This window comes from Notolepis coatsorum (assembly GCF_963971535.1).
Source record: "Notolepis coatsorum genome assembly, chromosome: 4".
NCBI lineage: Eukaryota > Metazoa > Chordata > Actinopteri > Aulopiformes > Paralepididae > Notolepis > Notolepis coatsorum.
The window spans coordinates 74,327,054-74,354,095 of NC_140168.1; the positions used below are offsets into that span (position 1 = coordinate 74,327,054).

The 27,042-nt window shown below is 42.5% G+C and overlaps 1 protein-coding gene across 6 annotated transcripts in view; it reads left to right on the forward strand.

Annotated features, from left to right (window-relative positions):
- The window catches only part of akap9 (A kinase (PRKA) anchor protein 9), a 276,424-nt gene that overhangs the window by 93,464 nt on the left and 155,918 nt on the right, over positions 1 to 27,042 (forward strand). For all 6 annotated transcript variants that reach the window (XM_084313669.1, XM_084313670.1, XM_084313671.1 and 3 more), the window contains exons 9-16: positions 2,319 to 2,390; positions 5,943 to 6,090; positions 7,387 to 7,457; positions 9,890 to 10,022; positions 11,529 to 11,626; positions 14,960 to 15,065; positions 18,862 to 19,093; positions 26,764 to 26,815. In XM_084313669.1, coding sequence (XP_084169795.1) covers positions 2,319 to 2,390; positions 5,943 to 6,090; positions 7,387 to 7,457; positions 9,890 to 10,022; positions 11,529 to 11,626; positions 14,960 to 15,065; positions 18,862 to 19,093; positions 26,764 to 26,815 — 912 coding nt within the window. The remainder of the gene's footprint in view (positions 1 to 2,318; positions 2,391 to 5,942; positions 6,091 to 7,386; positions 7,458 to 9,889; positions 10,023 to 11,528; positions 11,627 to 14,959; positions 15,066 to 18,861; positions 19,094 to 26,763; positions 26,816 to 27,042) is intronic.

Here is a 27,042-nt window from a genome sequence, read left to right on the forward strand (position 1 = left end):
TCCAACGCTGGGTGGTTGAAACACCGATTCCACGCTGTTCTGATGGTCCAGAATGAATCCGATCGTCTCGGGTGACTTGTCTGAGAAGTAAAATGAGGAAGCAGGATTCCCAGTAGGATTCCCAGCAGTACCACAGGGAGAGACAATAGGGGGCGGTATTTTCCCAATGGAGCTCAGAGAGAGTTCCAGTGGTAACGGGAGGCTAGATTGATGAAATATGAATGGAAATTGCTAATAAAAAAGAAAACGATTAAAAACGAGATCTCTCGTCTCTCTGGCACTCAACGGTTGCCATGAACTAACAAGAAATCTCGTTGTTGGCACTCAGTGTTAATACAGATTGCAGCGCAAAGTGCTTTACATAAACTAAACAAAAGGATAATACAAATAAATAAATAATAACAAAATTAGACTGTAAACAATGAGAAGAACATTTAATAACAGTAAAATAAGATAATAATAATAATTTAATAATATAATTAAATAAAATGATAAAACAAAATAGTAAAAAATAATAGAAATAAAGAAAAATAAGACAATAAAGATATTAATTAATTTAAAAGCTATTTTAAAAATGTACTGCTGAGAAGCAGTTTGACCCGTCGCTCATGTCTGTCTCAACACCGTCTTCCAGGCTGAGTCTTTAACGGGGTAATGCCAAAGACTCACGTTTCATTTCTCACTGTGTTTCCCTCTTGGGAAGGAGTTTCAGAAGACCATACGCTGTCTGTTCTGAAATGTGCCCTAATCAGAATGTGTGAGGAATCCATTGATACCAAGATAACGGTTGAAAAAAAGATATTTGGCTCTTCTAACGCAGACACTGTATGGTCTTTGCAAGCGTTCCGTTAAGGTTTTCTTTCTCATCCATTGGCAGATGAAGGACCGTTATTGGAACGTTATTAGTAGCATTTCTAACTGTTGCTGTGTTGCCTACATACAGTACATACTAAATAGAGAGTAGAGGTTGAGGGGAAAGTGCGCTTTAACAAAAAAAATAACCTTGCAAAAGACCAGCGCTGCAGCTCATTGATTGATTGATTGACAATTTTATTAACAGATTGCAGAATGGGTACAATACAGTACGGCTCAATACACACAATTGTTAGGGGATTCAGACCAGAGAGACTTTCGTCTTGTTTACATTAGGGTCCCCCATTTTCAATTCATTATAATAGACATTATTATTATTGGCGAAGGCACATGGGGGGAGAAACGACTAGTGTCGGACTGCTTACATCCTGCATTTAAAGGGGCATTTTGCCAAAAAGAACGATGCTGATTTATTTTGCACATATTTCACACACTAAAAACTATAAGCCATTTTGCACACATTAATGTAGGTTGACAGTTATTGAGAGTAAATTAGTTTGAATGAGGCCACCATTAATGTCATCGGGGGAATATCGAATCCTTGTGTTGTGTTAATTACAGCACCATGAAATGATGTACATGACAAATTGGCACAACACATGAATTCAACGTAGTGCGTGCTAAACGTACGCACTACCATGAGAAAACACTGCATCTCAATATGTGGAGTGAAACTGTGGAACAGTCTTAATGTGGTGTTAAAGCAATGTCCAAACATGAGACAATTCAAACTGATGTATAAGGAAATTATGTTCACAAGGTACAGGGATGAAGAAGGGACTTGATATTCACAGGTGTTTACATTTTTATTTTGTTTCTATTTTATTTTATTTTATACATAGTTTTTGTTTTTTGTTTTGCATATATATGTATATATATATTTTTTTCTTTTCTTTTCTTTTCTTTTTTATGTTTAAAATAGTACACTCATTTGAGTAGTGGAAAAGGGGTAGGATTAAATAAGTGTATACTTCTTCCTACTCCTTTTCGAACATGCAGATTGAGTTGTTTTTCTTTTTTGTTATTGTTTGTTGTATTCATTGCATGTTCGAAATAAAGACTTCAAATCAAATCAAATCAATGTCCATGATGACATCACTGGTGGCCCATATTCAAACTAATTGACTCAATAACTGTCAACCTAATGAATGTGTGCAAAACTGTTTAGAGTTTTTGGATGTGTGAGATTATGTGCAAAATAAATCAGCATAAAGGGTGAAGTGTCCCTTTAAAACATTAACCAATTTCTAATTAATCCGACTGCTTTCGAATTATGCGGCACACTCTTACACCTGACACAACTGTAAAAAAATACACAGGATGTCCAAAGAAAAACAACACAAAAGGTTTTATACGGTTCTTTGTCTCAAGGGTTTGATTTGTACTCGTAACATGAGTTCTGACAGAAGTGGTCATGTTCTTCTTCCTGCTTGTGTCTTCATTAGGAGCGGAGAGGCCATGGGACACAGAGGAGCATGGAACCTGTAGAGCGGCTGGGCGCGGAGACGACTCAGCATGTAAATGCCACTCAACCTCACATCCTGAGCTTTTTTTCTCTCTCCTCCTGTGTGAGCGGCCCCCCGTACCCGTCATGAGTCAGTCATACATTATACAGCGGCTTTGCCAAGGGCCAGCCACCGGATGCCAACGGCTTACTCAGAACTATGGCCAAAACAGTAAATGTAGCATCAATTATTATAGCTTGGTGTAATTATTAATACTAATAATAATAATACACTTTATTTCTATAGCACCTTTCATACAAGAATTGCAGCTCAAAGTGCTCCACAGCAAGTCTCGGCAGTCTTGCCTCTTATCTAAAGTCATCAAGTAAACTAGTGACCACTGCTGTCCCTGTCGTCTGCTGTCGACACCAACATTCCTCCCAGGCTCCTCATTCTCTTCCATTAACTTTGGGGACCTAGTCTAAATATTATACTTCTAGTATACTGAGTAAAAAACAAACGACTGCTATACAGTTTTCAATAAAACTGACATTTCTGAGTCAAAAGGTATGTATTTCAGAGTCAACGGTATGGGTTTTGGCATTTGATGAGTCTTCAGCAACAAACTAAAAGCAGATCTGGTTAGTTTGTTGTAGGTTTGAGTGTGCTGTGCTCTGCATGGAATGTTTGAGGAGTGGTTACCAAGGTTACGTGCTGCCTTGCTGGAACAAAGCATTCTCCAGCTGTCCACTGTCAAACAGCTCTGCCCAAACAGGAAGTCAACTAACCAGTGCTACTTTTACTCATGTTATTGTCCCCTAACATATTGAATAAATAATAATATTATTGTTCCCCCCCCATATTTTTTTCATCTCCTTTATAAATAAGAACCGATTTTTTTTGAAAACAGTTAAATCATTTAATGTCACGACGATGAACTTAGCCATAGTTTCCTTACTCAGAAAATATAGTTTTAGTTTGAGAACGTTTATTTTTCTGATAGCTACATCACTGCATAATCTTTGATTATTAGTGATACTCTGTATGCACCCAATTCAACTTTATAGCTGCATTTTCTTTCAAACTAATTTGGTTGTGCATGTCCAGATTTGCTCTCTTTGGCAGATGTGTTTATCAGGCTGTGACGTACAGGTGTAGAGACAGAGGTGTTTAGCAGGCTGTGACGTACAGGCGTAGAGACAGAGGTGTTTATCACGCTGTGACGTACAGGTGTAGAGACAGAGGTGTTTATCACGCTGTGACGTACAGGTGTAGAGACAGAGGTGTTTAGCAGGCTGTGACGTACAGGCGTAGAGACAGAGGTGTTTATCACGCTGTGACATACAGGTGTAGAGACAGAGGTGTTTAGCAGGCTGTGACGTACAGGTGTAGAGACAGAGGTGTTTATCACGCTGTGACGTACAGGTGTAGAGACAGAGGTGTTTATCACGCTGTGACGTACAGGTGTAGAGACAGAGGTGTTTATCACGCTGTGACGTACAGGTGTAGAGACAGAGGTGTTTATCACGCTGTGATGTACAGGCCTAGAGACAGAGGTGTTTAGCAGGTTGTGACATACAGGTGTAGAGACAAGTGTTTAGCAGGCTGTGATGTACAGGTGTAGAGACAGAGGTGTTTAGCAGGCTGTGATGTACAGGTGTAGAGACGGAGGTGTTTAGCAGGTTGTGACATACAGGTGTAGAGACAAGTGTTTAGCAGGCTGTGATGTACAGGTGTAGAGACGGAGGTGTTTAGCAGGCTGTGATGTACAGGTGTAGAGACAGAGGTGTTTAGCAGGCTGTGATGTACAGGTGTAGAGACAGAGGTGTTTAGCAGGCTGTGATGTACAGGTGTAGAGACGGGTGTTTATCAGGCTGTGATGTACAGGCCTAGAGACAGAGGTGTTTAGCAGGCTGTGATGTACAGGTGTAGAGACAGATGTGTTTAGCAGGCTGTGATGTACAGGTGTAGAGACGGGTGTTTAGCAGGCTGTGATGTACAGGTGTAGAGACGGAGGTGTTTAGCAGGCTGTGATGTACAGGTGTAGAGACAGATGTGTTTAGCAGGCTGTGATGTACAGGTGTAGAGACGGGTGTTTAGCAGGCTGTGATGTACAGGTGTAGCGACGGGTGTGTATCAGGCTGTGATGTACAGGTGTAGCGACGGGTGTTTAGCAGGCTGTGATGTACAGGTGTAGAGCCGGATGTGTTTAGCAGGCTGTGATGTACAGGTGTAGAGACAGGTGTTTAGCAGGCTGTGATGTACAGGTGTAGAGACAGAGGTGTTTAGCAGGCTGTGATGTACAGGTGTAGAGACAGAGGTGTTTAGCAGGCTGTGATGTACAGGTGTAGAGACAGAGGTGTTTAGCAGGCTGTGATGTACAGGTGTAGAGACAGAGGTGTTTAGCAGGCTGTGATGTACAGGTGTAGAGACAGAGGTGTTTAGCAGGCTGTGATGTACAGGTGTAGAGACAGCTCTGCATAGGAGCGTATGGGAAGGAAGATTCTAAACATTCTGAACAGTTGACAGTTGGTCAAACACTTGAAGTGGGAAAAAAAAGTAAGTATTCAGAATTATTCCCCAAAATATATTATACAGAATAATATTGCTACTTGGTCCTTAAAATGAATGGAAGTGAATGAGGAGCCTGACACCTGGGAGGAATGGTGGTGTTGACAGTAGACCACAGGGACAGCAGTGGTTACTAGCTTGCTAGTAGATGAAGTTTCAACTAAAGGGAAATATCCCTTTTTAAGGAATATCTTATCTTATCTAATTGGACACTGGTTAGAGAGGACTGTTGGAGTGGGAACGGGGGAATTGCATCACAATAAGCCATTTTCAATACAACCTCATCACATATTCACCATACACTGCAAATGGGCCTGACATCAAAGAGAAGCCACTCAACAAATGTGTATTAATGAAGGATGAGAGGGAGTGCAAGAGAGACACACAGAGATAGAAAGAGACGGAGAGACAGACACAGATGGAGAAAGACACGGAGAGACAGACAGAGAAGGAGACAGAGACACAGAGAGAGAAAGAGATGGAGAGACAGACACAGAGACGGAGAGACGGAGAGACAGAGACGCAGAGAGAGAAAGAGACACACAGAGAGAGACAGAGACACAGAGAGAGAAAGAGACACACAGAGAGAGACAGAGACACAGAGAGAGAAAGAGACGCAGAGAGAGAAAGAGACGGAGAGACAGAGACGCAGAGAGAGACAGACGCAGAGAGAGAAAGAGACGCAGAGAGAGAAAGAGACACAGAGAGAGAAAGAGACACAGAGAGAGAAAGAGACGCAGAGAGAGAAAGAGACGGAGAGACAGAGACGGAGAGAAAGAGACGCAGAGAGAAAGAGACACAGAGAGAGAAAGAGACACAGAGAGAGAAGGAGAGAGAGAAGGAGACAGAGAAAGAGACGGAGAGAGAGAAGGAGACAGAAAAAGAGACACAGAGAGAGAAAGAGATGGAGAGACAGAGACACAGAGAGAGAGACGGAGAGACAGAGAAGGAGACAGAGAAAGAGACACACAGAGAGAGAGAGAGATGCAGAGAGAGAGAGAGAGAGATTGAGAGAGAGAGTTGTTAATTGTGTGATGGTCTGTCGGCTCACAGGGGGAGTGTCGTCTCCGTCTGGAGGCCCAGCGGATCAGCCTGTCTCAGATCCACGTTGCCCAGCTGGAGCTGCTCCAGGAGCAGGCAGACTCCCGCGCACGCTCCCTGCTGCTGGAGCTGGAGGGTCTCCGAGAGCAGCGAGGTCCAGGTGAGCAAACCCACTGTACAGAGAGGCAGTCTCCAGTTCCAAAGCACCTTTTAGTGTAGAAAGATTAATGGTGACTTCTTCCACCATTTTAGTGTAGAAAGATTAATGGTAACTTCTTACACCATTTTGGTCATTCTACCATTGGGTGTTGTTTGTACCAACGATCACCGGCGATTTGCAGTTGAAACGTCTGTCCTGTTGTAATTAACACACGTATAGCTGGATAAGGACTGGGGTGAGTTCTGTCCTTGAAGCGTTTGCTGTTGAAAAGGCACTGATGTGGGAGCTCCAGTAGCTCACCGCATATCTCGGCACTATTTCTGCGTCGGGGAAAACCGTGCTGCGTCACGGATCTGGTGGACTCCGAGTTCGATTCCCGGACCCGCCGTCATTTGCCAGAATGTCTTACCCTGCTCTATATCCCGTTTCACCCTGTATCTGTCGGTCATGCTTGACCAGAAAAGCGATAAACGCTAAAAAATAAAGTAAAAAAAAAAAAAAAAAAAGGCACTGATGTGATGACATCAAGGTGTGCATTTCAATCTGGAGACTACTGTAGGTGGCATGGTTAGCGTGTGTGTGTGAGTGAGTGAGTGTCGCCCGCTCGGGTTTGATCCATCATTCATTCACCAGAGAGACATCCTATTGGTCAGCTCATCCAGTATGACCTTTATACGGAGCAGCAGTGGCCTAAAGGGTAGAGAAGTGGGCTGTTGGCCGGGAGGTTGCAGGTTTGAATTCCCAGACCAGAGGGGAAATCTGGATGTCCGTCGTCAGCAGCTACCGATGAAGTGCCCTTGAGCAACCTCTAAATGCTCCAGTGGAGCTGCTCAGTGGCCAACAGTGTCGGACTGTGGTTATAAGTTAAGTTAAGTACAATTTTTACTTCATTAATCCCCTTGGGGAAATGTGTCCTCTGCATTTGACCCATCCTAACTATTTAGGAGCAGGGGGCAGGCACACAGTGCGGTGCCCGGGCACCAGCTCCAGTTGTAATGTGGTTAAGGGCACCGGCAGGAAACCTAGCATGCATGTCTTACCTGGAGGAAACTCACAAAGTCACACAGAAAGAGGCCCCCTGCTGTTTGAACCCATAACCTTCTTGCTGTGAGGCAACAGTGCTGACCACTGTGTACTGTGTAGCTCCTGTACACGAGTGAGAAGCAGGGCTTTGCCAGAAAAAGAGCAAGAACATAACATGCTTCTCCCCATGAATGCCTGGTGGAGGACGTGCTGTTGATTTTGTGAGATACTTCTATGCTCAATAATTGATAATATACAATGTTTTTTTCTTAGCGGAGCCAAACGCCTTCCAGCACCGGAGTGTGGTGCAAGTTATATCTGAAGAATGCAAGCAGCTAATTCTGGTAATTATTGTAGCCTTATAATTATAGTTGTAATGTCTTCAAACTTTGTACTGTAGATGTCATTGTATTCTATTTTGTGCATTGCCAAAAAATAATGCAACATTATTGTCATGAAGTACGATTCAGTACAGTATATATTGCCAAAGCTATAGATGTAGGCTAATCAATAATGCTGTTTCAATAATACATTTATAGTAAGAAATCAATGATATAATAATAATAATAATAATAATAATAATAATAATAATAATAATAATAATAATAATAATAATAATAATAATAATAATAATAATAATAATAATAATAATAATAATAATAATAATAATAATAATAATAATAATAATAATAATAATAATAATAATAAGAGATCAGGACAGGCATCAGGTATAAGCATTATGCTTCAGCCTGTACCTTTTCAGTCACTGCCAAATCAAAGATTGTTGAATGATTGTGCATATTGTATTGTGTGTGATGACTGAATATACTACTACTACTACTACTACTACTACTACTACTACTACTACTACTACTACTACTACTACTGTACTACTACTGTACTACTACTACTACTACTACTACTACTACTACTACTACTGTACTACTACTACTACTACTACTACTACTACTACTACTACTACTACTACTACTACTTGCGGGGCCGTCCCAGCACCCCCAACGACTACAGGCCAGTCGCTCTGACGTCACACGTCATGAAGACGTTTGAGAGACTGGTCCTGCAACACCTCAAGCCCCTGGTGCGTGACTCCCTCGACCCCCTGCAGTTTGCATACCAGGCAAACATCGGGGTGGAGGATGCCATCATCTACATGCTCCACAGAGCGTACACGCACCTGGAAAAGCCGCGCAGCTCAGTGAGGATCATGTTCTTTGATTTCTCCAGCGCCTTCAACACCATCCAGCCGTCACTGCTAGCGGAGAAGCTCTCTGCGATGCAGCTGGAGCACGGCTTGGTGGCCTGGATCAAGGACTACCTCACTGAGAGGCCACAGTACGTCAGACTAAAGGACAGTCAGTCTGACGTACTGGTGAGCAACACCGGCGCCCCCCAGGGAACTGTGCTGTCACCCTTCCTCTTCACCCTCTACACCTCAGACTTCTGCCGCAACTCCAGCGGGTGCCACCTGCAGAAGTTCTCAGACGACTCCTCCATCGTAAGCTACATCACCGACGATGATGAGGAGGAGTACAGAGCCCTGGTGGAGAGCTTCGTGGGGTGGAGCGACAGCAACCACCTCCAACTCAACACCAGTAAGACCAAGGAGCTGGTGGTGGACTTCCGGAGGGGCAAGAAGAGGCCCCCCCCGATTCCCATCTCCATCCGAGGGGTGGATGTGGAGATGGTGGACTCATACAAGTTCCTTGGGGTACACCTGAACAATAAACTGGACTGGTCGGACAACACAGAGGCCCTCTACAGGAAGGGACAGAGCAGGCTGTTCTTCCTGAGGAGACTCAGGTCCTTCAATGTGTGCAACAAACTGCTGCAGTCTTTTTACCAGTCTGTTGTGGCCAGCATCCTCTTCTATGCTGTGGCATGCTGGGGAGGCTACATCAACTCAAGGGACACCAACAAGCTCAACAAGCTGGTGAGGAAGGCTAGCTCCGTGGTGGGAGTCGAGCTACCTAGACTTGAGGTGATGGTAGAGAGGGGGATGATAAGGAAGCTGGATGCCATCATGGAGAACCCCTACCACCCCCTCTACGACGAGCTAGTCAAGATGAGAAGCTCGTTCAGCCACAGACTCATCCCCCCCCGACACTCAACTAACCGCCTCGGACAGTCCTTCATACCAGCGGCCATCAGGCTCCACAACAGTGGGCAGCGACTAGCAGCCTCCAGGCCCCACAACAGGGGGCAGCGACAGCGACTGCTACCAGACATTGACCTGGGACTTATAGGAACCCAAGGGGGACAAAGTAGACTACCCTGGTACTTTGATTAATGTATACTCAGTAGATAGTAAATTATTATAACACCACCTCTTGCATACTGCACCTCATGTGACACTGTGAATAATGTGAATATTCCTCAGCTAGTCAGTTAGTAAATTATATTGACCATATTGATCAAATTGTTTACACTGCCTGTGTTGTCTTTTACTACCTGTATACTGTTTTGTTTTACTACCTGTACCCCTCCCCCCTCCCCCCATGCTGCTATGATGCCTGAATTTCCCCAAGGGGATCAATAAAGGAATATCTTATCTTATCTTATCTTATCTTACTACTGTACTACTGTACTACTACTACTACTGTACTACTACTACTGTACTACTACTACTGTACTACTACTACTACTACTACTACTACTACTACTACTACTACTACTACTACTACTACTACTACTAACAATTCTACATGTTTTGTGTGTAAATGAACTCTTGTTGACTCTTGTGTTTGTGTTCCTCCAGTCTTTGGCAAAGCTTCTGGGCGAGGAGGTGCTGCAGTCACTCCCTCAGCCGGAGCGGGAGGCCTGGCAGAGCCGTCCAGAGCAACAGCCTGAGGAGGCCAGGGCGCCCTCTGAGGTCTTGCTGGAGGCCAAAGGTGATGCTGGGGCAGTTTTTATTTTTTAAACTATTTGTATGGGATTTTATTGGATTTTACAATACACATGTCATATTTACATTGCCATAAATTACATTGAGAGTTCCTTTATCTCCACAAACATACACAAACACCCCCTTATTTCTAACATCTCCCTCATCTTTAAGTCCACATTTAGTATAATCATATACAAATAATGGGTATACATTAGGGATGCTCGATATTGGCCCCCCCCCCCCCCCCCCTAATTAACATTAGATATCTCTTGTCGTGGAATTAACACAACATTATGCATACTTTTGACAATAAAAAAAAATCAGAATGTGTTCTTACTTGCTTGCCTGGGTAAATAAAGGTTAAATAAAGCAAAAATAAATAATAATTTTGAAAACCGATACCGATAATTTCCGATATCAAATTTTAATGCCAATATCGGCCGATAATATCGGACATCCCTACATGGTACCAAAACATAGGTCAAAATTGAAAAAATTACAAAATGACATCCTCACAACAGCGTGCCTCCATTATCTTCCGGGGTCGAGCGCTATAGACCACCGCACCTCCACGTTACATGGAGCCCATGGGGCACTGGGGCATGTTGGTTCATACAGTAGGAGACCTAGCAATCTATGTTCATATGAACATATTTATTAACATATATTACAGGTCCCCCCCTGCAGGGTCTTAACCAGGAACACGCCAACATTATGGGAAATTAGCTTACCGTCTTCTCCAGAGTTGGACAAGAAGATTAGATACCAATTTCCTCTCTGTGCGTTCAGTAGAAGCTAGCCTAGCTTTAGGTCTTAAAGGGGTCTTAAATGTGACTTTGATCTGCCGTTTGAGGTCTTAAAATTGTATTGGATTAGGAAGTTACTTCGATGTTGTGATAACTTCTCTGTATCTTGTTTAAATGTGTTTGGGGGGGAAACGTCCACGCTGCACAGTAAGCAGTATGGTAACAGATCAGTTCCCCCAACAATATATATGGAATTACTTCTTTCATAGTAATTTTCCTTCATACCTTTTTGCCATTATGGCTGTGAAATATATATTCAATTATATTCAAAAAGGTCTTAAAAAGTCTTAAAATTGAACTTGTTGAAACCTGTAGAAACCCTGTATTAACATGTTAAAACGTACAGTGGATGTGACACATGACAGATGCATGCAGTATCCGGGTTTCCTCATGAAATCAGCCATATGAGATTTTATTTACACACATATGTTTAGACATGTAGAGCATGCTCTGATCCACAGTCACTTACAGCATGTGACGCAGTAGAAAGAGCTACAATTATTGTATCACCAACATGGCAAGTAGGCAATGTGAGGAGCTTATTCTTCAAATCAATAGAGCCCATTAATCTTAATCTGTACGAACCAAAACAAACGTTTATTTAAGAAGAATTCACATTGCACCTAAAATAAACATCCAACTATGTATTCTCAGACTAGTCATTTTCAAAAGGTTCTAAATCCAGTTACTTCCTCCCCTGGTAGAGCTGTGCAGAGATCTCCAGCAGGTGGAGGAGAGGATTGAGCAGGAGCACGGCCGACTGCTGCAGCTGCACACCCTGCTGAGGGCCGAGGGCAACAAGGTAAAGAAGACAGCACTGTATTATGAAGGCTGGGGGCAACAAGGAAGACAGCACTGTATTGTGAAGGCTGGGGGCAACAAGGAAGACAGCACTGTATTGTGAAGGCTGGGGGCAACAAGGTAAAGAAGACAGCACTGTATTATGAAGGCTGGGGGCAACAAGGTAAAGAAGACAACACTGTATTGTGAAGGCTGGGGGCAACAAGGAAGACAGCACTGTATTATGAAGGTTGGGGGAAACAAGGAAGACAGCACTGTATTGTGAAGGCTGGGGGCAACAAGGTAAAGAAGACAACACTGTATTGTGAAGGCTGGGGGCAACAAGGAAGACGGCACTGTATTATGAAGGCTGGGGGCAACAAGGTAAAGAAGACAGCACTGTATTATGAAGGCTGGGGGCAACAAGGTAAAGAAGACAGCACTGTATTATGAAGGCTGGGGGCAACAAGGTAAAGAAGTCGGCACTGTATTATGAAGGCTGGGGGCAACAAGGTAAAGAAGTCGGCACTGTATTATGAAGGCTGGGGGCAACAAGGAAGACGGCACTGTATTGTGAAGGCTGGGGGCAACAAGGTAAAGAAGACAGCACTGTATTGTGAAGGCTGGGGGCAACAAGGTAAAGAAGACAGCACTGTATTATGAAGGCTGGGGGCAACAAGGAAGACATCACTGTATTATGAAGGCTGGGGGCAACAAGGTAAAGAAGACAGCACTGTATTAAGGATGGGACTTGTCCCCGGCTCTAGGAGACAAGTGTAATGGGGGACCCTGATGTAAACAAGACGAAAGTCTTTCTCTGGTCTGCATCCCCTTAACAATTGTTTGTATTGAGCCGTACTGCTATTGTACCCATTCTGCAATCTGTTAATAAAGTTTTCAATCAATCAATTAATAGGAGAAGACGGGACAGTGGTTATTAAGGATGGGACTTGTCCCCGGCTCTAGGAGGAGACAGGACAGTGGTTATTAAGGATGGGACTTGTCCCCGGCTCTAGGAGGAGACAGGACAGTGGTTATTAAGGATGGGACTGGTCCTCGGCTCTAGGAGGAGACAGGACAGTGGTTATTAAGGATGGGACTTGTCCCCAGCTCTAGGAGGAGACAGGACAGTGGTTATTAAGGATGGGACTTGTCCCCGGCTCTAGGAGGAGACAGGACAGTGGTTATTAAGGATGGGACTGGTCCTCGGCTCTAGGAGGAGACAGGACAGTGGTTATTAAGGATGGGACTTGTCCCCAGCTCTAGGAGGAGACAGGACAGTGGTTATTAAGGATGGGACTGGTCCTCGGCTCTAGGAGGAGACAGGACAGTGGTTATTAAGGATGGGACTTGTCCCCAGCTCTAGGAGGAGACGGGACAGTGGTTATTAAGGATGGGACTTGTCCTCGGCTCTAGGAGGAGACAGGACAGTGGTTATTAAGGATGGGACTTGTCCCCAGCTCTAGGAGGAGACGGGACAGTGGTTATTAAGGATGGGACTGGTCCTCGGCTCTAGGAGGAGACAGGACAGTGGTTATTAAGGATGGGACTTGTCCCCAGCTCTAGGAGGAGACGGGACAGTGGTTATTAAGGATGGGACTTGTCCCCGGCTCTAGGAGGAGACAGGGCAGTGGTTATTAACACTTTGAGTGCCAGCAACGAGATATCTGGCTTTTTTTTTATTAGCGATTTGAATTCATATTTCATCAATCTAGTCTCACGTTAGTGCTGCAAACTCTCTCTGAGCTCCATTGGGAAAATACCGCCCCCTATCGTCTCTCCCTGTGGTACTGCACCCTTTGGAATGGATTGAATGAAACACATGGGGGGGGGGGGAAATCCTGCTTCCTCATTTTACTTCTCGGGCAAGTCACCCGAGAGGATCGGATTCATTGCCGAGATCCAGAACAGCGTGGAATACATATGTCCAGTACCCAGCGTTGGATCAATAAACGCGATCGATATTTGGAATGGCGATCAGGAATTGGAATAATATTTTTGGAGAACATCTGATCTGAGGTAAGGAATCAATTGTACCAGTCTTAGGATAATCAGAGCTTTTTTTCACAGAGATATCAACGTGTGTGTGTGTGTGCTGATCAGGAAATGAGAGAATCGATTTTTCAGCTCGCTTCTATAGCGTGCATAAGTACACATATACTATCGATAATCTAGCGTTTATTTGAAAACGATTCATAAATAGGCCGAAAAATTACAACGTTTTTTGTGTATTCCAGAATATTCCAGTAAAGGGCGATTATCACAGAATCTTTATATTTTCCTGAAACTTTAAAAAACTAGCGTTTTTCAAAATGGTATAAAAAACGAAAATTAACCGATTAAAAAAAAAAACAATCCGTTTCGACAATGTTGACTGCAAACAAGTCATTGATAAGCGACGGCCAGATTAGACACATAGCCATAATTTAAGATGTAGTTTATGCGTTCACAAATATGAGAGCGCTATCATTGAAGTGGGTGGTGTCACTCAAGGGGGTAAATAGGAAAACACGGCTGGCACTCAACCTGTTAAGGATGGGACTACCTGAGCTCTGACTACCTGCCATCATATACAGTAGGAGGTAAAGGAGAAACATGGGGGGAAAAGGGGAGTAGACCCATGGCTCTATTGGATTTCATTACGACATATAACGTCACAGTGACCAATCGCAGCCACTCTTATTGTCTGGGACCAAATACGACCACGCCCCATTCCCAGTAAAAAGTGGGAATCTCTAGAATGGGTTTCGGGCGACGCTGTATACGGAAGTGACTCTCAAGGTGACGATTAGACAACACTTTCTGTTGTCAGTAGATGGCAGCATTGGTTTAAAATTAAAAAGTGAAAATGTTGAAAACTACATGAATACATTTCCCAAGAGCGTTAGCACAGGTCACATGTCACTGGGATGTGTCCATTCTTCGACGTGATCTGAACAGCGGTAAACTATTACTGCGACCTCGGTATAGCGACCGCGAATGGTAAACTAATTATCTTAACAAAAGTGCGCTGGTAGCGTTACATATGTTGTCTAAAGGGGGACATATGGTACAATTTAAGATTTTAATGATAATCGGCATATAACGGACAACATAAAGCATCGTTAATTTGTGAGAAACCTCAATGAAAACGGTAATATTCGCTATTGTTATGAAAATGTGCTAGAATCCTATAAAAATGTGGACGCATTTGGTCTACGTTCTGTTAATAATAAACACAAAGCACAAAGAAGATAATAAACCACATATCTAACCGGGCAATAAAGATACAGTATTCACTCCTGCAGTTAGAAAAGGCTTCAAAAAATGTCTACGGTCAAATGAACTCCGGATAACGAACCCATTGAACTCCTAGATGATGGTGATGCAGATGGCTTATGACGAGCTGAAGAGCAGCAGTGAGAGGGAGATATCCCACCTACGCATGCAGATGAGCCGCTCCACCGCCCCCTCACACCAAGGTACATCTGAACACACAGTCAGAGGTGTTCCACAGCCAAGTCCCAACAGTGGATATTCAACATTTCTGTAATTAAGGAATGAAAAAAAGTCAAGCGTTCACAGTTCTCAACCCTTGTTGAAATGTGGATCTCTGTGTGAGAAAACTGATTGCACACTCGAGGGAACGAGCGACACAGCGCTGATTGCAAAGTGAGTTCTCTTTTAAACACGCACCCTAGATGTTACATCTACAGGTATTCTGATTAGCCTGACGGTGTTCTAGCCTGACGGTATTCTGATTAGCCTGACGGTGTTCTGATTAGCCTGACGGTGTTCTGATTAGCCTGACTGTGTTCTGATTAGCCTGAACCTGACATTTTAGGATATAAATACCTTGAACAAGGTTTTTTTTTTAAATCCTGATTTTAAACTAACCCTAATCTAAACCATGTTTCAAGTTTGTTTATGATTTGTCATAATAAAATACAGAATACTTTGATGAAATGCTTGTTTCTGTATGAGCCCCTGAGTGTACAGTAAAAAAGTTATAATTTCAGGTAATTAACATTACATATCTCTTGTTGTGGAATTAACACAACATTATGCATACTTTTGACAATAAATAAAATCAGAATTTGTTCTTACTTGCTTGTCTGGGTAAATAAAGGCTATAGAAATCGTCCGATAATATCGGTAGGCCGATAATATCGGACATCCCTAGTCAATATACATATATATACAATACAGAGTAAAATGAGTAACAGTGAGGTACAATGCAGACATGAGATGAGGTACAAAACTTAGGGTAGGGTGCAAATGAGGTATGAATGTAGTGCAAATCTCTTCAATAATAGATGAATATAAAGTGTATTAAAGTGTCTGATGGGTTGATACATAGTGTCATTGAGCATCCTGATGGCCTGGGCATAGAAGCTCCTTCTGAGTCTCTCTGTACTGGCCGCGTGTAGCCCCTTTTACAACGCATCCGCGTTTCCGGCGCTCTGATTGGCCAGGTCATGTAACATGTGCGCCCAATAGCGTGTTTGCCCATTTCCGCGTCGAAACAGCCTGCAAACTACCTGGCGTTCTATCGCCATGCTCTAATACGAACTCTAACCTTAACCAACTTCGAAAGAGTGCCTAAGCTTAACCGGCGAAAGAACTTGCCGTCACGCTCTAAGACAAACTCTAACGTTACCTTAACCTACTTCGAACGAAGAGTGGCTACGTTTTCCCAGTGTAGAAACTGGCGTCGGCCAATCAGAGAGCGTCTCAGAGAAATGCGGCTACGGAAATTATTGACGCAGCTTGCTTTGATGATAATAGATCGCTTTAAAACGCGCCCGGTTTCCATCTTAATACATCATATTTCAACGCACAGCGAATTACGCACTGATTGGCTGAGACAGTACAGCGATGAAACCAGTGCACGCCCACTGTAAGCGATATGCGTATAGCCCAGGAGAAATGCGGCTATGGAAAGTATAGAGGCGGTATTATTCTCTAGCAGACAGTCACTTCCTGTTAATGGAAACAATTATTTATATTTGATATATTAACGTTATATTGTGTGTAACTGAGGGGTACAATTCCCTGACTGTATTGATAAGTATGGTATCATTAAACCACTACCGCTTTATGTACTTTAATTACTGGCCATACAGTACATGATATATAAATATGATGAACACTTCCCACAATGAATCGGTTCCACACAAAGTGGTAATTAAGTATTTATTGCAGCAAAAGGTACATAATATACTTCTCTATTTTACTTTGGATGCGCTTATAAGGCAAAGGAATGTGCGTAGGCAAATCAATAATGAATGTCCATTCTCTGGTTACGCAGGAGGTAATTATACAACCTGAATCTTAGGGAATTATATCTATGGTACACTAGTAATATATAGCGGGAGATACTGGAAGGGTCCCCCCGGTTGTAAGCCAGCAGGGGTAGAGGATCTGTCGGTAGTAGAAAGTCTGGTCAACGATGACTAAGGAGACTCCAAGTACAGGAGACGGTGCAATAGTCTCTTGATCCACAGACAAATACAGCTGTTCTCCGTAGACTGTAGCTCCACAGTGAAGAAAGCTAGCCGGCCTCAGGCTCTCTGAGGCGCAGACTCGACGTGGCTCCTCACAGGGTAAATCCCACACATGTAGGCGTCGGCGATTCTCCGCTCCATAAATCACAGGACCAAAACAAATATAATCCAGCCGCAAAGGGCTATGTAGTCGTCGGGTAGATTAATCCAGTGTACATGTCCACACGGTTCTCGTCTAGGTCTCCTCGGGTGAAAGCGCCATGAAAGCAGCCCAGCCTGGATAAGCACTCTAGCTGATACGAGGAAGCGTTGGTGATGCTGGTCACTGTAGAACTTTAGCCGCACGATACACTATACACAAATAGACTATTACTGACTTAATAGAAATATGTCACACTCGACGGTATAGCGCCAAACTCTGACAATTCAGTTATTAATTCGCACGCGGTCTCAATGCTCTACTTGGGGCCAAACAGGCCATACTTCACCGCACGGAGTATCGTGGGTGAGGCTTCAACTTATTGGGTAACTCTACTTCTGTATTCACCTGCGCCATATTTATATGCACGGCGAACAATCTAGTGCCAACCTCATTTCTGTCTCGTATCCCTGGGCAAGGCCGGGCATGTACAGACATGTCTTGACGGTGGCCTTGAACCTGACTCTGGAGGCATGGCCCTGGCGCCTGTGGACCGCTGTCCAATAGGAGAATGAAATATTATGGTCTGTACTAGGCTAAAGGGACATTCCGTGTATATGTACAAGGAATATACAAGGGATATCAGACGATATACAAATACTATGCAATATATATCAATCAATAAATATATATATTCGGTTTAATCTGATCCTTTGTAACATTGTGCATTGGAAACACAAACATACTTAAAATGAGTAAATATTATTCATTTTAAACATGTTTATTTGATTTCTAGGGCTCTTAAAAAAAATTCTTCTTCTTCTCTCTTTTAACCAGGGAGGGCGGCGCTCTAGCGCCCCTATTGACCAGCGGCCACTGAGCTATAGATTGCTTTAATTTGCTCTTAAATTCAGCTTGTCAGCCCCAGCCTTCTTAGCTGTGATCTAGCAGTACATTTAGTTCTAATAATTTGTAATAATTATTTGGATGCATGTCACCAAGATAAATTAATATATTGACATATTTACACAATTCAGATTCACAATCTAGCATCTACCTATGCGAATAGAATATAATGGAATAGAAGTACTTATTGATCCTGAGGGAAATTCAGCACTACAGATCGCTCACAATAAACATTTAGGTATTAAAAAAATCACAAATCACATATACAGTCAGAGATATACATTCTAAAATATGTATATACATTCTAAAATATCTAGTAATATACAATAAAACATACAGTAATAGGTATAAATAAAAAATTTACAGTGTTGACGTAAGGGTAAAAAGTCATAAGTAAAAAAAGTCCAGGAGATATGCTAGAGTTTTTACTGTCATTCTGTGCTCAGTGAGGCAGTAATGCGTTATATATTGTGATGGCTGTTGTAATGAAGGACTTCCTGTGCCGTTCAGTGTTGCATCTTTCCACACTTACCTACAAGCTATTCCAACCACTATTCCTCTACCATAGCAACCTAATATTAGTGGCGCACACAGCTCTGTTTACCGGTATGTTCCTCTTAAGACCGACGCTTTATTAAGGCTGGACTCTCCACCACTACCTAATATTAGCCACCTATGTTTAACACGCCTGGAGTTTCACATTTCACCTGTGTCTTGGGCCACCAGACCCAGAGGAGCCGGGGGATCCCCCTGGGGAGCTCCAGAGGCTGAGGGCGGATGTCCAGGAGAGGCAGGACGTTCAGGAGAGGCAGGGCCACCTGGAGGAGAACCACCGGCAGGAGCTGGAGCGTCTCAGAGCGCACTACCAGCAGGAGGCCAAGGAGACGAAGGAGCGCTGCGTTGCTGAGCTCCTGCTGCTACAGAAAGGCCTGCAGGCGGCCATAGGCCCCCAGTCCAGGTGATGATTAGAAGAAGAAAACAAACACTATTCATAACACATTTGTCATCTCCTCTTCCTTTTATTTTAATAAAAAAAAAAATTATACTTTTTTTTTAACACACACATCAGACAAATCAAAAACAGTACAAACACATCACACAACAACACGTACTAAAGAAAACCACTATGTACGGTATACATGCTGAAGATCAAGTTGGGCACTCGGGTACATAACAACAACAACAACAACAACAACAACAACCATATATATATACACACACATAACTACACACTCATACATCTCTCTCCACCTAGTTGAGTAACTGGGTATATATCTTAACACACCATATTCATATAATTTATATAATATATACACACATATACATACATACACATAAACATATGCATACATTTCTCCCCTTAGTTTAGTAACTAGGTATATATCCAACAGACCCTATACATCCTGGGGGGCGACTGGCTCAGGAGGTAGAGCAGTTGTCTGGTAATCCGGAGGTCCCCAGTTCTATTCCCGCTCCTCCCGGGCAGCGTGTCGAAGTGTCCTTGAGCAAGACACTTAACCCCTAATTGCTCCCGATGTGCACGTTGGCACCTTGCATGGTTGCCTCTGCCATCAGTGTGTGAGTGAATTGGTAAAATGTGAGGAACAAATTCTAAAGCGCTATATAAATGCAGCCATTTACCCTATTCATACACACACACACACACACACACACACACACACACACACACACACGCTTCCCTTCAAGGCAAAAAGCATCTAGTCTTATTAGCGAGATATCTTTTCTGTGAAAAACATGCAATACATATTTTGATGACTGTCACTATGATAATGATGATAATAAACCCTATATACCTCTTATTTAAAAGCGATTTACAGTGTACAAACAAACTCATAAAAACAAAGACTAATAGGGCGGCTATGTGGCGTAGTGGGCAAGGCGCTCGCCACGAATGACGGAGACGCTGGGCTTGCCTGTTCGAGCCCAGCGCTCCACATTGCTTTCAGTTTAGCTGGTCGTTCATACTAATACACATTGGCCGTATTAGAGGGTGGGAAACTGATGGGTGGGGATCGGGCGTTGTGGACAGCGACTCCTACAGGTCGGTTGGTGCGCCTGCGCAGTAGAATCAGGAAGTGTCGGGGGCAGCGTGAGCCTCCCACGCGTTACTCCTCGCCACTGAGAGATCGAGCTGCGCAGGTGAAAAGATGCGACTGCTGTTACCTCAAGTACAGGAGGGGACTTGTGCTATGTATGACTTAGTCCACATTGCAGCCGGCTTGTGGGAGGCAAGAAACAGCGTTCGTGACAGGGGAGGGTTGAATTGGATGATACGAAATTGGGATGGGAGAAAATATAGAAAATGGGAGAAAAAGTGGATTAAAAAAAAAAAAAAAAAAAAAAAGACTAATAGTAAAATACACGATTAGAAAAAGAAAAGAAAACACAATTCATAAAGAATATAACCAGCACAAGATAAAAAAACTCAACTGAGCAAATAATCAAACACACACACATATAAGAACTTCTGTCATTTGCGCTAAGGCAAGATCATCTGAGGTCCTGAGTGGGTTCCACTGTAGACCTCCGTCATAATCCATTCTTGCTGTGTCACCACATGGCTTGATGTACACACCCCTAGAGGACATATTTGGTATTGCAGAATACTTTGGCAGTAGTTCCATATGGTAGGGACTGCTACTGCTACCATATCATTTCATGGAGCCGTAATTAACACATGAATTCACCATCACTGGTGGTCATATTCAAACTCATTTACTCTCAATAACCTGTCAAACTAAATGAATGTGTGCAAAGCCATTTAGAGCTTTTGGAATGTGTGTCAGCATTGTTTTATTTGGGAAATGCCCCTTTAAGAGACTGATAAGGAGGAAGCCAATAGAGTTGTATCACAGAAGCGACCGGATCAGAATGTAATCCCATGCCGTCTCTCAGGCCCAGAGGGTCTGAAACATTAATGAAGCCGTGTAGTACCTTCCAGCTGGCATCCTGTAGTACCTTCCTGCTGGCATCCTGTAGTACCTTCCTGCTGGCGTCCTGTAGTACCTTCCAGCTGGCATCCTGTAGTACCTTCCTGCTGGCGTCCTGTAGTACCTTCCAGCTGGCATCCTGTAGTACCTTCCTGCTGGCGTCCTGTAGTACCTTCCTGCTGGCGTCCTGTAGTACCTTCCTGCTGGCGTCCTGTAGTGCCTTCCAGCTGGCATCCTGTAGTACCTTCCAGCTGGCATCCTGTAGTACCTTCCAGCTGGCATCCTGTAGTACCTTCCAGCTGGCGATCCTGTAGTACCTTTTTTGTCTATTCTTTGACCATTTAAAGAGAGTAACTAAACCCCTGGTCACGTCATGTGTACGTGTAAATGTCAACCACTAGGGTGTGACAAAATGACGGTAAATAGTTTCCCTTAAAGCTGGAAATGTTTTTCAGAACTTTCTCAGCCTGTGAATTCAAAGACACATCTGTTTTTCTCCCATGGATACATAACTTTACAAAGGAAAGCAAACGCTTATTTTCATGTTTTAAATGTGGTAATTCACGTGGACCTCAAAAGGCCCTGTCAATCAAACGATGCATTTCAGACGGGAAAAAACATCTTCAGTCCAACAAATCACCAAGTGCACAGAGAGTTCCAGACTGCTATCACGGATTGTGCCTTTTAAAAATTTTTCATTTATTTTCATCAATAGGGCTTTTATTGCAGGCGGTGGTTAGATCTCCCTTCATTACTGCTTAAAATGTGATTACCGGTATTCGAAACCCAATCTGAGAAGAAGCCGTTCATCAAAGCTCCCTTTGAGAGAAGCCCATATATTAAAACAATATGAAATTGTCACTCTCTGCAGTATCACATTGCCTGGACACACACTGTTGGCTCAATTTAATGTTTTCTTCTGGCTGTATAGCGGCACAGTGCCTTTGTGATTAAAGGAAGGCAACACCACACAACAACAACATTCATCTAATTTAGCTGAGTTTTAGGTGAACATATGCTGCTGTGTGCACTGCAGTATTGCAGCATTGCTATTTCAATAGAGGCCTTGCACAGATGTTTGTGTAGTTCTTTCTTCCAACATGGTAACCATTGGTTACCTAATGCCTAATTTGTGTGCAGTGGTAGAGTAGGTAAAACATTGGAAAATCATGGTATTACTGTATGTTTACAAGATCCAGTAATAAGATACCAATCTATTATATTTCTGTCTATATATTCTCCTAATATCAACACATTAGCGACTGTCGTTTCTTCCAACATGGAGGACAAATACGCACACTGAGACATTCTGTGAGAGGCCTCTAGTCATACTGGCACCGTGCACGTCATGTTCTGTGTGGTCTTTATTTAACAGCACATGTAGTTGGAGAATATGTTTGGTATATTATAATAATAATAATAATAATAATAATAATAATAATAATAATAATAATAATAATAATAATATAATAAACTTGGTATACAATGTGTCCTTCACTCTGCAGATTAACAACTGTACATAATCTGCTTTAGCATACTGTACATGAATTACAGTGGTTCACACAGTTGAACATCTGGATGAAATACTAAGCCAATAAAGCCTTTAAAGGAACACAGCAACATTAAGGGAAATATGCTTACTGTCGTCAGACACGAAGATAAGATACCAATTTCCTCTCTGTGCATTAAGTAGAAAGCTATCCGGGCGAAAGCTAGCATAGCTTAGCGCAAATGAATGGAAGCAGATGCAGACCACTAGCCTATCTTAAAACTCCGGGAGAGAGGTTTTTGGTCAAGAGCTAGACTAGCTGGTTTGTATCCGCTATTGCCATTGGTAAACTGTATTGGTGTGTTCTACTAGTGTCTAGTAGAAGTGTGTACTTGTAGAAGGCAGGTGACACTGATTCCACTGACAAGGCCACCTTAACTAATGAAATATTCACTACTAACCTATAAAACAACAGTATCAAGCCCTCCAGATGGCCCGACCTGAAGGTGTAGAGTTGAGCAAGAACTCGAATAGATAAATTAATGAACAAGGAGGTTTTGGTCATCCTTCTTAACTAAAACCTGTATATTCTAGGTGTAAGAGTCGGTGTGTGTGTCCTGTGCACAGCCACGCTCTTCATCCAGGGTACAGCCAGAGCAGGAACAATGTGTTTAAAAAACAAAGTAATCCAGCAGCACACCTGCGGTGTTCAGATCCACTTTAGTTGAATTCATGAATTGAAGAATAGATACAACATTGGAGCGAAAGGCTCCTTTCGCACGAGGCTTCCTCAGGGTTATGTGGCTTATGAAGGACCTTCTGTACCAACGGGTGGAAACGATTACAAATCAAAACAGGTTTATATTCATATTAGGAGTGTGAACGACATGTTGGAGGCATGTCGTGGTTTCTTTTGTGTGCGTTTTTTTTTTTTGTATTTTATTTTTTATAATTTTTTAAACAAACATATAAACAAACATGACAACACACGATAAGATATACAAGCATTAATTGTCAGGGCACATCCAATGAGATCACCTTTTAGTTAGTTGTCTTATATAAGATATACCCATAATACCTGTTATCTAAAAAAAAAAAACCTACACACATATGCTCAGCTCGAACCCCCCCCTCCCGGACCCCACCTTGAGAAGTACCTCCACTATCCCTCGCACCTAACCAGACCCTACCATTATAAGCTAGCTTTTATTCTCTCCACCACTTCTAACCACATTGACATTTTGGATTCATTGAGACCCAGAATTCTTGCTGTAGATATTTCATGGTAAATTACATCGAGATATGTAAGAAACCAAACTTTACGGCACATTTTTTCCGGTTGAAACCAGCGTGATGCGATCAGCTTTTTGGCTACTGTGATACCCGATAAAACCAATCTCTTTAGCTGTGGATTCACTGCAAACTCAAAAACATCATTCAATAATAATACCGAGGGGTGTACAGGTATATTCCAAGATACGAGTTTTGATATTTGTTGGGTCACATCTTTCCAGAATGCCTTAACTGGTGAGCAGTCCCAATACATGTGCATAAATGTCCCTTCGTCCCCATTTGTACATTGGGTGCATTTGGAATCTTGTTTAAGCCCCATTCGGCACAGTCTTATAGGAGTCAAGTATGTCCTGTGAATATAGTTAAGATTGTGTGCGTTTTTTATGATTCAGATATGAATTTGCTTTTTCCAAACTCCCCGTCATTCCAATAGACCACGCTGTCCTTTCAGCACCACTTGTGCGGAGATGGATGTTCAGTCTCTGTTGTGTTCTGTATAGCAGTATGTTCAGTCTCTGTTGTGTTCTGTATAGCAGTATGTTCAGTCTCTCTTGTGTTCTGTATAGCAGTATGTTCAGTCTCTGTTGTGTTCTGTATAGCAGTATGTTCAGTCTCTGTTGTGTTCTGTATAGCAGTATGTTCAGTCTCTGTTGTGTTCAGTATAGCAGTATGTTCAGTCTCTGTTGTGTTCAGTATAGCAGTATGTTCTGTTGTGTTCTGTATAGCAGTATGTTCAGTCTCTGTTGTGTTCTGTATAGCAGTATGTTCAGTCTCTGTTGTGTTCTGTATAGCAGTATGTTCAGTCTCTGTTGTGTTCAGTATAGCAGTATGTTCAGTCTCTGTTGTGTTCTGTATAGCAGTATGTTCAGTCTCTGTTGTGTTCTGTATAGCAGTATGTTCAGTCTCTGTTGTGTTCTGTATAGCAGTATGTTCAGTCTCTGTTGTGTTCTGTATAGCAGTATGGAGCTATATTCAACCGTTGTGTGCGACCGTCCATTTTGATGAACGGAGACGTTTGGAAAGGGTGAACCCACGGATACGTTACCATCTGCAAAGGCATGATCTCTAATTTAAAAACAAACCAACGGACAATATTACCTTCCATCAAATGTATATATGTATATATATATATATATGTAATTTTTTTTTTTTTTTTTTTATTATTATTATTATTTATCCCAAACATATACAATACATATAAAACATAAAAACATAAAACATAAAAAAAGCAAGAAAAAAGTATTTTCACAACATTTATCTAAAGCGATTTCGGGAGGGGACAAGAGGAAGTAAAAACGTATCTAGTCCTGCCCCTTCCTTACAATATAATACATATACAAAATATAGTCTTTCTTAATCTAAATATAATATAAATCTACAAATGCTAAAAACTTTAATATATGTGGTGCTTCAGTCACCTTACTTAGTCCTCTCTCTTAATATATCATATATACTCATATGATATATACGTATAAATCCGTTCATTGAGTGTTCTGCTGGATTACTTTGAATTTGAAACGCTGTATATTATACTTTTACAGTTTTATAATGAATGTATTGGACTCTCCTAACAGCAGAATCACTCTGTGTGCAGGGCTGTCAGTCAGGAACCGTGAAACTACTGCCCTCTGCTGGTTCAGCCATGGTTGTCACCGCTAAAATACAGTGATCCTGTGCTTTAACAATTAACAGCGTTGTCCTACTGTCTTTCTTTGATGTATGTTATGGATTTTTCTTTTTATATAATGTGAATGGGGGAAGCAAAAAGCTTTGTTCAAAATGAAATGCTGATTCCTTGAATTCATGGAGATGATTATTTTGTGCATGTCTCCACGGTGAACGTGGAATCCAAAAAACATATTATAGAGCTTTGAGAGCAAAATGAAGAGGCTTGATCTATGATGAACTTTGTGCTCAAAACACTAAATCGACTAGAGCATACATTTGAGCCATCAAAGAAATTAAGCAAAAGTGGCTACCTGTGTTGACGTTTATTTCTTTAGAAAATTAAAAGATATGGGCGGCTACGTGGCGTAGTGGGCAAGGCGCTCGCCACTAATGCGGAGACGCTGGGCTCGCCTGTTCGAGCCCAGCGCTCCACATTGCTTTCAGTTTAGCTGGTCGTTCATACTAATACACATTGGCCGTATTAGGGGGTGGGAAACTGATGGGTGGGGATTGGGCGTTGTGGACGGCGACTCCTACAGGTCGGTTGGTGCGCCTGCGCAGTAGAATCAGGAAGTGTCGGGGGCAGCGTGAGCCTCCCACGCGTTACTCCTCGCCACTGAGAGATCGAGCTGTGCAGGTGAAAAGATGCGACTGCTGTTACCTCAAGTACCGGAGGGGACTTGTGCTATGTATGACTTAGTCCACATTGCAGCCGGCTTGTGGGAGGCAAGAAACAGCGTTCGTGACAGGGGAGGGTTGAATTGGATGATACGAAATTGGGATGGGAGAAAATATAGAAAATGGGAGAAAAAGTGGATAAAAAAAAAGAAAATTAAAAGATATATACTGGATTACTATTACGACTACTACCACTGCCAATGCTACTGATACATCCCTATTGGCAAACTTTATATTTAAAAATATTAATATTTTTTTATAAATTAAATACAAATTTTTTTATTTTCGGTTCATTATAAAACTGTGGCGGGACAAATGAGACTGTAGCGGGCCACCACAGTCTAGGTAATTAATGGGAAACACTGAGATACCATACACATATACATCAAATATATACATATACTTACATGAATGTGTGTGCGTTTCTTTCTTTTATTTACACATATTGTGCAATACTTGCAGAAATACAAGAATGTGTGTTACCTTTAGCCTGATTTATTTAATATATTTTTACTATACAATAAGGATTATTTTTCCATTCTCCTACAGCTTGGCCGGCGTTCCCCAGTGGAGCCCCGAGAGGTTGGAAGAGGAACTGAAGGTAGGTTTCTACCCCCCCCTCCCCTCCCGCCCCCAATCCACATCTTCATATCACACTCCTCCTCCTGCGCCTCCTCCCTCCGTCCCAAGCTGAAGTTCATACTATGCATTAAGACACTTTGACAGGAGGGTTGGAGGGGTGGACTTTGCAGCCTGAGGGCAAAAACCTGCCCCAGATCACTGGCTTTGTGCCAGAGGGGCACCACTCCAAATGGCTACAGTTCTGCA